The sequence below is a fragment of the Topomyia yanbarensis genome, unplaced genomic scaffold (genome assembly GCF_030247195.1).
Source record: "Topomyia yanbarensis strain Yona2022 unplaced genomic scaffold, ASM3024719v1 HiC_scaffold_45, whole genome shotgun sequence".
In the NCBI taxonomy this organism is placed as follows: Eukaryota; Metazoa; Arthropoda; class Insecta; order Diptera; family Culicidae; genus Topomyia; species Topomyia yanbarensis.
In genome coordinates, this window is record NW_026683658.1 from 140,091 (window position 1) to 155,402 (window position 15,312).

Genomic DNA, 15,312 nt, shown 5'->3' on the forward strand with positions numbered 1-15,312 from the left:
TTGCAAGTGATTTTTACAACACAAATGGTTTTCTTCAAACATTACAATTCGATTTTCAATCTACCAATTCTATTTGAAAGATCAATGATTGGTTAGTTATGGAGAATATTTTTTCCTTTCATCTCATTACATTTCACAAACATTTGAAACATTTTGGAAGTCGTAAATTGAAAATCCGAACTTTAAAAATAAGGTTCCATTTTTGGTACGATACCGGGTTTGGCAACTGAAAAAATAAAAATGTTGCCAAAAATGGAATCCCATGCTTCACACATAGAAAAATCATGTGAATTTACGTCTCCTGACCCTGACATATACGAGCATCAAAAATGACTTAATTTTACGCTTGATTGTAATTTTACATGTGGTCGAATTTCGTAAATCACATAATTTTACTCCACAAATGGCGTTTGTTCTGACTACTATTCAGCGCTATGTAATTTTATGTCATTGCGCATGTAAAAAATATGTTTGATGTAAAATTAAACGGAACACGGTTATGTTTCGTCATTTCGTGAATTACGGTTTGTTAAATTTTGTCATGTTTACAATTACGTCAACTATGAAATTCAGATTTTTTTGGTGTGTTAGTATATGGTTAAAATTTGAATCCAATTTAGTATAAACAGGGCCGCAGAGAGAAACGACGGGCCTGAGTACAAAAAAGTCAATGTTTGAAATCCATTGGAGTTCACAGATTTTATGTATAGTACACTGAAATTTTATATCAATGTACCATTTTTTTGCTCTTGTTGTTTGTAGTGCAAATGAAGAAAAAAAAACGTAGAGTTTTTTATACTTAGGGAGTTTTCGATACCACTTCGACAGTTTTGACTTTGAAAAGCGCCATTTTTGTTAATAGTATTTATAAAAGTAAGGAAATGGCAAGATTAAAAATGTAGTATTTACAAAAATTAAAAATATCTAAAGGGCGATCAACGGCAAAAGAAAAAAAAACTAAAAAACTAAATATTAAAAGAATGTACAATATTAACAAAATAACAATAACAACAAAATCAACCAAATAAACAAATTAATGTTAATTGTCAAAAAATGTTTAATCGAGAAAAACCAAAGCAGAACCTATAAAAAATTGACAAAGGAAAACAGGAAACTAGAAAAAACATATTGCGAATATTAAAAAAGTCGAACGTTATTCATGGGTGAAAATAATGAAAAATCGATGGGGAAGTAGGATAAAAATTTAGAATCAATGAAAATGAAAAAAAAACTACTAAAAAAATACAAACATTTATATAAAAAATGCATAAAACTGAAAAACTCGATAAATCAAGAATAATAAAATTTATTTAACATTAAAAACAAGACATATTTAAAGCAATAGAAAAATTAAATAAAACGTTAAGAATGCATAAAACTAGAGGAGTATATATGAAAGGGTTGTACGTCATTTCCCGGGATACCATTCCCCGGAATACCACTTCCCGGAAAACTATTTCCCAGAATGTACCATATCCCGGAATATCGTTTCCCGGAATGTACCATTTCCCGGAAAACCAATTTCCGGAATTTATTATTTCCCGGAAAACTGGTTCCCGGAATGTATCATTTCCCGGAAAAACCATTTCGCGGAATGCCATTTCCCGAAAAAAACTCGTACCTCACCGACCAAATTTATTTTTAGAAGACCTGCTATGCAGCTAATTGTGTTGTAGGAGATTTCCCCTACTTTCGAATATGAAAAATTGCCTGAAAATATTTTTAATTTTTTTTATCTTGAGTGGTTATTGTGGTAAAAAACAGGATAGCGACAAAATTGCAAAACTGTCATTTTAAAGATTTAATCTTTTTGATTCTGCGATGTTATGAAAATTTGTTTAAATTGATCATTATATGAACAGCTTACGAACGAATTTTGGTTTTAAACCAAAAAGAAACTTGGGAGGGTTTGAATAAATCGAGTGGGGAATAAAAAGCACCCCAATGGATGGGATACCAATGAGTTAAATGGGTACCAAAATAGTGACAAATACTTTCCAATTTTCCCATCGCAGGTAGTTAGGGGGCAATTTCACAGCATATTCTAAATTATTTTCTCCAGCGACGTACGAAGGATTTAAGTTAATAAATGATGTCTGTATCGATTTTCTTGGCTATTTTCGGGAAATTTAAGACTAAGAGAAACGAAAGCAATGGAATTGAAAGACGGATAGATATTCTATAAATAATGGATGGGGTGTTGATTTTAATGATATTTTCAGCGTTTCGCGTAAAATTAAAATAGCGAAAAAAAATCCTACGTAAGTCACTTGCTATCGTTCTAAAGAATCGAAAAAAAACTTTAGTTTTCGACACTAGGTCAAACATTACAGGAGATAGATTTCGGGCTCGGATTAAAAAAACGTGCTGGCGGGAAAATGCTGAAATTAATAATTTTGTGCTGCATAAGTTGTATTATGAATCCCGTTTTTGGGATCATGATTCATCTAATTACTTCGCAAAGAAAAATATGCTGATACCGTACTCTAGAATGGTGTAAATTCGTAACGATCAATTTAGAACGCCTCGAAATGTGGCCATCTGTGAAATTGAAAAAGCAGTGTTTTCCACATCGTTGGCAACATTTTTATAATAACCAATCACTAGTACTCCAAAAAAGGCCCTGAATACGTTAATTGATTTTCATGAAGATTAGGTAAAAGGTAACGAAAAAATATAAACATTTCATAAAACATACATAGTCATAAATTTTCCTGGAACCTTTGAAATTTTATAGATTGTGAATGTATCTGTCTGAGATGCTGCCATCTTAAAAAATGCATTCTGCCTTGGAATTTTTTGTAGAATGTTATTTTAATCTATATAAAGTTTCTTTGAAAGTACTCTTGGACTTTTATTGATTTTTATTCTCACTACTATCTGTTTACAGTAACAGTGCATTGAAAACGCCTTCAGTTATTTTAAATTTCACGTCGTATTAAAAATTTCTATGTGAATCAGCCTTCTTTGGAACAAGAGCAAATCAATGGAAATAATTTTAGAATTTCGAAACGACATACAATAAATACAATGAAATGGATTTGCCTTCTTTAAAATGTTCGTAGTATATTCTTGAAATGCTATTAATTTTAAATTAAATTACGACCTTCTTTGGTATCGCCTTCTTTTTAGCATAAGATGTTTTCCGGAAATTCGATTGATTGATAATGATTTCAACTAAAATTACATATGCATGAGAATTAGTTTTTTTTAAATTCATTAACATGATCAGCGAGCAAAGATAAGCTGTGAAGGGAACCAAACTAATATTTAAGTAGCAACATAGTTCTAAATGCAAATGTACTCAAAGTAGACAGATTTCAATAGTATAACAAATTGCCAAGAAAGTTCCGGGAAATGGTACATTCCGGGAAACGATATTCCGGGAAATGGGACATTCCAGAAAATGATATTCTGGGAAATGGTACATTCAGGGCAATGGTTTTCCCGGAAATGGCATTCCGGGAAATGGTTTTCTGGGAAATGGTACTCCGGGAAACGACATACAATCATATAGTAAAGACAAGAATAAAATAACCATAGAGAAATTAAAAAAAATGGACGATCCAGACAATTTTGAAAAACTGGAAAATTGAAATGATGAAAAGACGAAAAAGTAATGAAAATTAGAAGTATTGATCAAAAACGTAGCATGCAGATAAAATGGGAAACAAAAAATAATAGGAAAAAGCCAACATGGTACACTATAGAATCACAAAAATGAAGATATTAACACGAAAAAAATGAATAAAATGAGCTATTGATATTATTTAAAGAACAGAAAAAGTACTAGAAATAAAATTTGAAATAAATTCAAACAACGAACTAAATGTAAAATTAAGAAAAAGTGCACATAGTGCCAAGAAAAGATAAATCAAATGTTTTTTTAGGAAAAAATAAAATTCAATGTTAACGTATAGGAAAATGGTCAACTGAAAAAGTTCTTTTAAAATAGGTTAAATGGAAAACATGAAGAAATAACAAATTAAATCTTAAGCAAAAGGTATAAAAAATAAATAAAATTATATTGAATGAACAATGGGAAAAAATAAAACTACGATAAACGGAAAGCTAAAAACTAGAAAATGAGGAAAAAATAGGAGAAAGGTAAAAAATTAAACAATAAGACAAATTGGAATGAACTTGAATAAGTAAAATAATAAGTGCTTTTGGAAATGCGAAAAATATAATAAAAATTGAAATAGAAAAAGGCTATGACAAGAATAAATGTAGTAAATAGACAAATTCTAAAAATTAGATGGAATGATAAAAGAAACAAATAAAAAAGCAAGGCATTAAAATATGAAACAATAAGAAAAAACCTGTTTTAATCCACCTAGCGGTGCAATTGTGCCTTTCTCATTTCTCTAAACTATGGCACGGAGGCTTTTTATGTTCAACATAATTGTGGAAATGTCCATTACATTCTTAGTACACTTTGCACTTATACACAATGGCATGCCAGCCACGAACTTGATGAGCTACGTGTCGTCGGTGAAACACTTGAAACAAAAAAATATCATACTCCATTAGCCTAATCAGCATTAGATCAATGTTATCTGCTTGCTAACTGATTTTGTCATGCGGGGGTGGGTATGTGAGGAGGGCGAAAGTCCCATGAACGAACGACTCCCCAGCTTAAATTGGTATGCTTTGTGATATAGTGGTGGTTTAAAGATGATGGGGTTGAAAGGGAGGGGTATGAGGGGTCATTTAAGGAGATTTTTAAAGGAGGGGAGTGAACAGTAGAGGGGGGGGGGTGTAACCCCTCTCCGTAAACCATCAACTACGCCCCTGTTAAAATCCAGAAACCTTATGCGAGTCGAAAAAAAATTTGGCCGGGATTAGGTTGACGTTTTTCAGAGTGATTGCATAACCTTTCTATATGAGAAAGGCAAAAATGTGCCAAAATCCAAAAAAGTGAATCGTCGTCAAATTTTTTTTCGAGTTTGCATCAAATCTCGACGTTTCATGCACCTTGAACACATTTAGCATCAAAAATAAAAATTCTATTTTTAATTTTTCCTATAGTTTAAATGAGAAATTTCTGTGTGGTCGCACTCTGGAACCCGTAATTCCGGAACCAGAATTCCGATCGATCCAAAATTCAATAGCAGCCGATGGGAAGGTTGCACCAGGTTCCACCAGCCATCTCTGAGAAAAATAAGTGACATTATTTGACACATGCGCACATACATACACACTTACATACACACACATACACACACATACACACACATACACACACATACATACACACATACACACATACATACACACATACACACACATACAGACTTTTTCCGATCTCGACGAACTGAGTCGAATGGGATATGACACTCGGCCCTCCGGGCCGGGATTAGGTTGACTTTTTCAGAGTGATTGCATAACCTTTCTATATGAGAAAGGCAAAAATTAGGAATGCAGAATTTTCTCGAAAAATTGCGAATAAAATTAAATAACAGAGAAAAAACTATAAATTAAAGTAAGTGATAATGTTAGCAATAGAAAAAAAACACGTAAAAAATGCGGATAAAATAAAAGTATGCAAATAGATAAAAAAAGGCAGAATCTTACAATTGTAGATATACAAATACAATACAAATCTATGTAGGAATAAAAAATGGAAAAAAATGAGAAACATGGATCAAATTTCAAATAAGGGTTTTGGTTGGATTTTACGCTATGCTGGTTTCGAAACCATTCATAATCCTATAAAAACATGGATTATTCTTTTATTTGTATTGGTGTGTTAGCACACCTTAAAATATTTTACAAGAAGTTGTAACTGATTTATAGTAAATAGTTCAAAAATAAAAATAAAATTGTTACGTTCAGGAAGCGACGTTCAAAATCTCACACTCACTCCTCCAAAACGAAAAGATTTTGTATGTGGAATTAACTTGCTACATTAGTTAGCTAATCTTGCAAACTAGTTGATTTAGTTTGATAGCAGAGTTAAATTTTCTCTTCGAAATCAATCAAACACAATTTAGCAATTTAGTTGAACGTATGCATCTTAGAATCATTGGCAGCTGCAGGATTGTGAACTGAGAGATCTTCTCTTCATGCTCCATGACATATAAAATTCAAAACAAAACTATTAAAATGTTGGTAGAATTTTCGCTATTCTAGTTACCTCATACACAAGATATTGAATTTTTAATTGTATTCTCAAATAATTTTTTGTCGAAAAAGTATTTGTCAAAATTTAGGTTTCTGTTAAAAATCCGGGCCCCCTTCAAAACTCCGGGCCCGGGGGAAACACCCCGGTCCCCCCCCCTCTTGGCGGCCCTGAGTATAAGTCATACGGCCAGTGATATAATAATCTATGTTAAAGATTATTATAATTATTTAATAAATTGAATTATACATCTACTAGGCGGTGATGCATGTAACGCAGCCGAAAGGATGAGAACAAGAAATCTCCCGGCAAACTTCACTGCCGGTAGTACGACTCGTACTGCATTGACGTCATCCTTGTAACATTACCACTGACACAGCATATCTATTTTTGAATCTGCCACTTTCCTCCAGGCGGGTAAATTTTATGGGCACTCAGAACATAAGGAGAGCCACCAACACGAGCCCACTTCACTGTGACAAGAGTTAAAAATAAACTCACCTGTCTACCAAACCTGATAATTCAAAATTCCAGGGATCCCGGCAGCTGCGGGTATCTTTTGGTTCTGTGAACATGAACAACACACCGATATTGCTGTATCATCGACGCTTCAGAGGGGGATCTGTGCTGCAGGGCATATTCGATGTCAACGAAAAAATTAAAGTCTAATACGGGCTAAATATATCAGACTATTGCGTTCATTCCAGATTCTAGTCCGTTCCACAGAATCAAGCTACAATAGCACTAAAAATCCTAAAAGACCAGCCTATTACAGCGTGTGCCCGGACAGAGAAGCATATTTTCTCACTTCACCAAAGCGAATTCAGAAGGGACGCTCGTAGTATTTTTTTTTTGCTTTGTGACGGGGTGTTGAAAGGGGTTGAAAAGGAAATCATCTAGATGTTTTCTCGCATTGTGACACGAACCTTCTCAACATCACCCTCATAAACATATAGGTCTTGGGAAAGTGAAGAAGAAAAGGTAAGATAATTCAAAACGAGCTCGAGCAAAAATGTTCTCTTCCGAGAATCCCAGTTACTGAAATGGATGCCATCTCGGAATTTCGGAAAAAAAGCGGGCTCATGATGATGAAGTTAGCATGGCAACTGCTGAGACAGAATGATATTCAAATTAAACATGATGTATGGTTGTAGATTAGGTTTGGAAATTTATGGGTATTTCTATGGAAGACGAAGTGAGTTCTTATGTGACTTCCGTGAATTTATCAACATGACTTCCAGCTATCAAATTTTCTTGAGAATTTAGAAAAAAGGACTATTTTAATGTATAAATCAGATTTAGAAAATATTAAATAGACATCATTGGGATTGTAACACTCTATCACGAGCATAATGGCAATACAGTAGACATTTGGTGTACTTTGGAGGATTCAAGCAACAGCATCTGGACACACTTTCGCTTGATGATAGGACCACTTATTTGATCACATCCATGCATCGCTAGTCAGATAAAATGTTTTTGAAGCTTACTTTTAATATATTATGGAATAGTAAACGGCATTCCGAACCATTAAATTGATCAATTAACCCACAATGATTAAAAAACCCAACACGAAAACTATGCGGAAGCAATTTGATTGCACCATAAACCCACTTCCGTACGCGATTCGAACCTTCGTAAGCGTTTATGTTTCACTGGGACCGGTCAGCGCTCGAATTCATGTTTTACGTCATACTTTCCCGCAAAATACCTCGCCTCCTTTATGAATCTCCTCTACCACACAATGGAACAATACGACGGGATGGTGTCAGGCAAACCGTCGAGATGATGAACAACTACATAAAAGTCACTTGAAATTTTTCGCTCCACAGCATGTAGCATTCCAAGGCTTTTCAAGCCACCCACAGGCGGAGCATGATGAGCGTTTCAGCACGGATAAAGTTAAAGTGTTTGCCGAAGTACATTACACCACTGCTGGTAGCAGAGGGTAGAAAAGGGATCAATTTCGGAGCTTGCTGCTATATTGTGGCATCCAAATGTAAGCTGGCTAGCTTAAGAGGGTTTCAGCCGAACATGCTATTGTCCCAAAATTCGCTGTCAGAGCTGCAAAAAAGTTTTATCAAAATGTTTTGAAATTACAGTATTTACTAAACTGCAGCTCTAAATTCGATTCAGTCCGTACACAGCAAATAGAAAATCGTCAGAATTTATTGAATAGCGACAGAATTCGTTTTTACCGCACTTATAATATTTTCTACCATCTTTATTATACTTCCTTTTTTACTGCTCCTCTGGAATGTTCAATTTACATGTATTATTCATGGCCCCCGCAGTGACAAGCTCACTATTATGGTCGCCTCGCTGGCACGGAAATTGTGAGAGCAGAAATTTGAAGAATAAATTTATCATACCATCACCTGAATTCGCATTTTAAAAATTAATCACTCTCAAAACCATTTGATAGTTGGACTCATAAAGCCGCACAATTACAGAGTAATTGATACCTACTGTGCTGGTTCAGCATTGTAGTACAATAGTAAACAAAGTCATTTGCAATATTTTCAATTGTGATCTTTCCGTGCAGCCAAACGAACCATTTGTGCCCATGCGGAGAAAATTCCAATTAGACGAGGAAAACATTTTCTCACATTCACATTTCATTTTCTTTCCATAATAAGCGTTCAGCCGGTAACCGAACTGTAGACTGTGACTAGCTACGTAGGAAGTTGTGTGGTACACGGGACACATTGAGCACGCGGATTGTGTGAATCCGAGATTTGACATGGCTGCTGTTAATGGTGCTTTGTCACATGTGTAATGCTACTGCCCGGTGGTTATAAAATAAAGAAAAGTGACGGATGGAGAATGTCTGAACATATCCGGAGAGACGTTGTTCTGAATGTTCAAAAGAATTATTCAAGAACTACTTCTTTAACATAGTTTAAAGGTTGCGGAAAGAGATATTTTTATTGTGTTCATCCATCCAAATTTGGTTTTGTCCGTTTTTAACGAGGTACAAGATCGATCCGCTTCAGAGCACAAAAAATTGAGATCCTCGTATGAGCCTGAAAGAGAAATAAAATTCAATTCATGCTCGCCGCGCTGAATGGAATGCTTTGTTTGTTTGCCTCGTCATTTATTCGTTCAGTGCAGCGAATTCATTGAGGTATTTTTGGTTTAAATTCAACTTTCGTAACAAACTTAATTTTGTTTCTATGATGGCTCGAAGAGGAATTATCGAGTAAAGATGTACCAGACATAGATAGGGCAGTTGGCTTATCCTCAAAAAAGAAAAAGATGCAATCTCCTGTCATCAATTTGTCTGCATGAATGTATTGGTTGACCTCTGCACTGAAGCATTCAATTCTGTGTGAAACATCAGCTAGTTTGGAAGTGAATGAATGAGGGAGGCGTTGAAACTGAATATATGGTACTAGCTAATACCCATCGCGCGTTGCTGCGACTTTCAACGAAATAGAAGAAAAACACAATTTGCTCCGAAGCGCCATCTGGTGGGCAGATAATCCCTGTCCAATAGCACACAAACACGCTCCAGAACATATGCCTACAATGTACAAATTTTTACGGCAATCGGTTAAGCCGTTTGGGACTCCATAGATCATATACATACAAACATTGACTTTTATATATATAGATAGATAGATAGATAGATAGACTAGCTAATACCAATCGCGCGTTGCTGCGACACTCTGCGAAATAGGAGGAAAACACAATTTGTTCCAAAGCGCCATTTGGCGAGCAGATAATCTCCAACTAATAGCACACAAACACGTTCCATACCAAATACCTACTGTGTGCAAATTTTTACGGAAATCGATTAAGCCGTTTGGGAGTCTATAAATCATATACATACAAACTTTGACTTTTATATATATAGATAGATAGATATAAAAATATAGGTAGATAGATAGATAATAGATATAGATAGATAGATAGATAGATAGAAGATAGATAGATAGATGTGCGCCGATGAAAAATATCGTTATCGGCGGCGTTGGTGCCAATTTGACCGGCGGCAGCGGCGCACATTGTCGCCTAGACGGACAAAACCTCAAAATTCTACTTTGAGCTTTCCATGATTTTACATTTTACTCTGTTTGTAAACAGGTTGAATAGAATATTAAATCTTGAGGACTTTTGTTTACAGAACTTCAAAGGTGAAATAGATCATCAGTTCTGGAAAAAATTGTATTCAAACCTATGTTATCCAAATGAATATATCTTTTTAGTTAAGATTCCGATTAGCGTCGAACTTGTTTCATTTGAAAGGTTACTCACTGAACTTATACTTGCCATACGATTTAATCGATACAAGCCTTTCTTCTCGCTCAGATATGAAGAAGAAATTGAGGTAAAATTATAATGGTCAAAGTGGCTGTACTTTTTTACATATCTTATGATTTTTTCCGAGGCCCGGAGGGCCGAGTCGTATATACCAATCGACTCAGTTCGACGATGTCTGTGTGTGCGTGTGTCTGTGTGTGTATGTAACGGACAAACTCTCATTCGTGTTTCTCAGCAATGGCTGAACCGATCTTTTCCAAACCAATTTTAAATGAAAGGCTTATCACCCAGACAGAACGCTATTAATTGGTTTTTGATTCTGATGTTTAATTTCCAAGATATGAATATTTGAAGGGGCAAAAATCGCGTTTATTGCAGTTTTTTAAATTTTCTGCCGAAATAAGACCCAAAACATTCAATGTATTATTAGCGCCAAAACGGATAATTTTAGGTCAATAGTATCTTCGGAGAATTAAAAGCATACAGTATGCCCTTTCTTCTGGTGTTGTAATTTTACTGATTAATTCCCCTAAGAGTTAGATATTTTCAAGAATTTTCTTGGAAGCGATTATATTGGAATAATGCCTTCAGTATATTTGCAGCTCTTACTTTTGCGAATAACTTTACTGACGACATCAAATACATATTTCGAATACTTTAAAAGTTATGGCTTGTTGTTTGTGGATTTCCCTTTGTCGCCTATTTATTGTTCAATATAGTAATAATCCATTTAAATGATCTAAATATTATTTCGGTAAAACTGATTTCGTATTTCATTTTTCTATCTACAACCGCTAGAAATAATCACCGAACATTATCGGCAAACTTCAGAATGCTATGTTGATGATGGATCATCGTCTTAACAGAATATGCTAACGGAACCATCGTTGCACAGTCTTACGTCCAGCTGCCCAATGCACCCCCCGCTACTACGCCACTGCCTTAATATTTCATTTCTCCCCAACATCAGCAGAGCCGGGTGCTCGATATGTCTTACTTCTCGTTAGAGCATTAACGATACCAGAATAGCAAATAAAATCGTGCCGACTATTCTCCACATTCATCTCCGTTCATGAAGTTTCTTTTTATTGGCGATGCTTCGCAATAATAGATATTTATGGCTTTTATGTGAACACATGCATCGCTACGCTGAAGCTAACACTCCACCCCGCATCAAAAATGTCTTTTCGAACTGCGCTAGAAACTGACTAACTTTTCAACTAATTCTAACCTAGTTTACCGCCAATGAATTGATACTCGTGTTGGGTTCGATGTTGAAAAACAGATCAAGTTCGCTGACGCTCACACTACCAGTATTTCCAACAACCTGCTCTCGATGGAGGGTTTTCCAACACTATCGGATGTTCCTTTTTCCATTCTTTGCAACGTCTCGTAAAAGTGCCATGAGAAAACCTCTTCACGGAGCATTAGGTGCATGATAACATCGCTCAGGCTATCGATGTGGAAGCGTAGCCAAACATTTGCACTAGGGGGTTTGGTTCAAATTTGTGGTGTGGAAAAAAAATATATCCATTAACATATCGCAGAAAAGTCACAAATTATTTGAATGTTTCGTGTTCCACTTGTCAGTAACTGACATCATCATGCTGTTAGTTAGACGATATATTTCTTAGAAAAAAATATAGGTTGCATACTCAGAGGCGTTTGGCTCTAATGCCAAATGACAAGAGTTCGTTTTCATATACTCGTCAGCGATCCAGAGCATCTGTGCTTACTTCACCGAGACATGCCCCGAAACCAGCCAGTTGCTTTAGGCGTCCACACATGTTGTGTGAGCTGTTTGGATTTAATGTCTATCTGGTGCCAATTTGGTGCTAGCTTGGATACATCGTCTATCTAGCAGTAAGTTGATGTCAGTTACTGACGAGTGGAACACGAAACATTCAAATTCAACTTCTCTGAGTTAGGTGTTGTGCCCTTTTGCGCAAAATTGATACATCCATTTTTTTAAGAAATAATAAAGGTTGCCTACATAAATTATTGCAAATTTTTTTTAAAAAAATGATTCTTATAACATTTTCAGTTCTTTTGACATCTCGACAAATTTCAATTATCTTTTACTCAAGATTCGTTGTATTTGGCAAATAAAATATGACATAATCTAGTGATGATTTGCAGGTACTTAGTGTTTATGTTTAACCATAAAATTTTACCGTTTTCTAGTGAACAGGAAGGCTTAACTCGCACCGGAAATGCTTCTCGTTCCCGTGCTTCATTATACCACCAAATATTTCCTCCTAGTAACGCCTCTGTGTCTATGACTATCGATATGGATTATCATGCATAGTTGATGTGATTATATTCAGCGTACTAAAAGGCACACCATTAAAAATGCACACCTTTGTTCCATTAAGCTTCCGTTTACCGATTTAACACATGTTTTCTTTATCTTACATTTCATCTCTTTCCAGATAAGAAATTATTCAGAGCAACCACGCTCATGGCGTCAAAAAATAAAGGAAATACAAATATATCTCCCCAGATAAAACCCACACTTTGATCAAAGGTTACTTGAATTTATCACCGAGACGACATTTCCCAGCTTCCTCAAGTTTCAAATAGTCGAAAAAAGAACATCAAACGGCCATAAATAAACATGAAATCATCGCTGGACAATATATTCGCCCATCAGGGCGAAGAGCCGGTAACGTCGGTGCAGGTTATCATTTATGCTGCCACATCGTTTCTGATAGTGTCACTGCTGGGACTGCTCATCTATATCACCTGCTCCAAGCGTTACCGACTGAACTGGTTCGAGAAAAATCTGCTAGAAACGGAGAAGGAGCGACAAGCGAGGGGGCTAAGGTAAGCGTAGGTTGGATGCGATAATAGCTATCAATACGTATTAGTCCTGGATTTATTTAAAAGACCCTTTACTGGAGTGTGTGCTCCATTAGATTGCAATTTGTCTTATATGAATATTCATTTGGCTCCTTGCTTATGCTTATTAAATTGTTCTAGTACAGTGATTCTCAACCTGGTATGTGCGAACCTCTAGGGAGCCGTGAATAGATTTTTAGGGGTCCGCGAACATGAATATTTTTTTCGAACGGATATCGAAATTTTAAATTTTTCCACGACAAACGGAAAATATAAAGTGTTAAAAAATAAAATCAATCTACACAAACAGTATTATATCGTCACCTCCGAAAGCGCAGTGAAATGATCCAGTCACAGATAAAATTACCTGTACGGCGTGAAAATATAATTTCAATTGACTTGAACCCAACTCGTTTTAGACCATGACGTGGAACTATTACTAAAAATAAAACAAACCTTAAGCGGCATATATACAGTTACACCATGTGAGAAACTGATTTATTGATAACATTTAAAAGTTTAACACAAGCAGAAAACTAAATGACGAAGAACAAAATGCAAAACGTTGTCGAATGTGACAATGATAAAACTAAGATCCCTTATATATGGATGACGATAAAATTGAAGTGCGTCTAGAAGACCTAGCGCTCAGTTATGTTAACGCGCTCTGTCATATCAGGTGTATCAAAAATTAATATAAAAATCTATTTTAAACCGTGGGCGTCCGCATCTACCCAAGATAGTTTCAAAGGGGGCGTCATACGAAAAGGTTGAGAATCGCTGTTCCAGTAGGATGAATTTAAAATCATTATCAACTATCGTACAGCGACAATAATGTAATAATGAACCATTCCATTAATCCGTCACCGTACGTTTCAACTTCCAGACAAGTTGGCCAAGTCAGCTGCCCCATCCCGTACAATGTCGACGCAGTGGCAGGAACATCTCGTTATCTGAACCGAAACAATGGCAGTCCACTTGCAAAAGCAGATGATCCGCCCTTCTGGGCATCCGAGGGGTTGTATAAAGCAACCAGCAGGAATGGCCAACTCATGGACTCATCTGATGGTCAGTTTCTATTTCAATTTATCGAATTCTGGCTGAAATTTTTAAATGTTTTCAGAGGAAGTCCCGGAAGATAGTGCCGATTCGTCCAGTAGCTGTAAGTCCGTAATAGTGGTAGGCTCGGTTCCCATTGCTGGAACCGACAAACACGTGGTACTTAGTGCTACTAATCCGGCAAAACCTACCACGTCTACGGTAAAAGCCAAAAACGCACAGAGCAGTGATGCCCCAGAAGAAGATATAGTGGATTCTACCACCATTGAGAGTACCCCCACCAAACTAGATCTAGGCGACGACTCACGAGGCGCTATTCATTTGACGCTCAGCTATGATCCCAGTGCTGGGATTTTGAACGTGAAACTTATTGAGGTGACTGACGTCGGCCCGTGGGGGAGAATAACTTTTCATACAAAACAATTCGCTCGCGTTTTTTTTTCTTTCAGGCTCAGGACCTGCAACCACGAGATTTCAGTGGAACGGCAGATCCGTATGCGAAAATAAGACTGCTTCCTGATCGGAACAACATGTGGCAAACTAGGATACACAAGAAAACGTTAAACCCAGGTAAGACATTCAGAGATGGTGGTGCGGATGAGTAATCCTCTTAATATCTCTAGATGATGAATATTGAATTAAAGTCCGAGAAACTGCTAATTTAAAGACCATCCAGAAATCCAGCTTAGTCGATGGTTTAAGCAAAACGTTTTGCTCTGTCATGCAAAATGTGTTAATTCAAAAAGTTGCATAAGAAAACATACGTTGATAAGACGGTCAATTTCCGCTTGGTATGTAGTGTGCAAGAAACGAACGCACAAGTAGAACCAGCTGGCATGCAATAAATTTTCATTGCCACCAATAGATGCTCGCAATCGCATCATAGGTCGTGACCGGCTAACATACTTTTGCATATAAAAAATAAAAAAGCCGTGGAAAAATGGAAAACGATCAATAAAAAGAGCTTTCATGTTCTAGAGAATGGAACTGAACTAAAAGGGAGCTTCTGTGCTGACTTCCCG

At 36.1% G+C, this 15,312-nt stretch overlaps 1 protein-coding gene across 1 annotated transcript in view; it reads left to right on the top strand.

The window, feature by feature from the left end:
• The window catches only part of LOC131695572 (synaptotagmin-5-like), a 116,810-nt gene that overhangs the window by 89,573 nt on the left and 11,925 nt on the right, over nt 1-15,312 (top strand). The window contains exons 2-5 of the mRNA XM_058984109.1: nt 12,823-13,216; nt 14,118-14,299; nt 14,355-14,665; nt 14,740-14,860. Of these exons, the coding sequence (XP_058840092.1) occupies nt 13,008-13,216; nt 14,118-14,299; nt 14,355-14,665; nt 14,740-14,860 (823 nt within the window). The 5' untranslated portion in view covers nt 12,823-13,007. The remainder of the gene's footprint in view (nt 1-12,822; nt 13,217-14,117; nt 14,300-14,354; nt 14,666-14,739; nt 14,861-15,312) is intronic.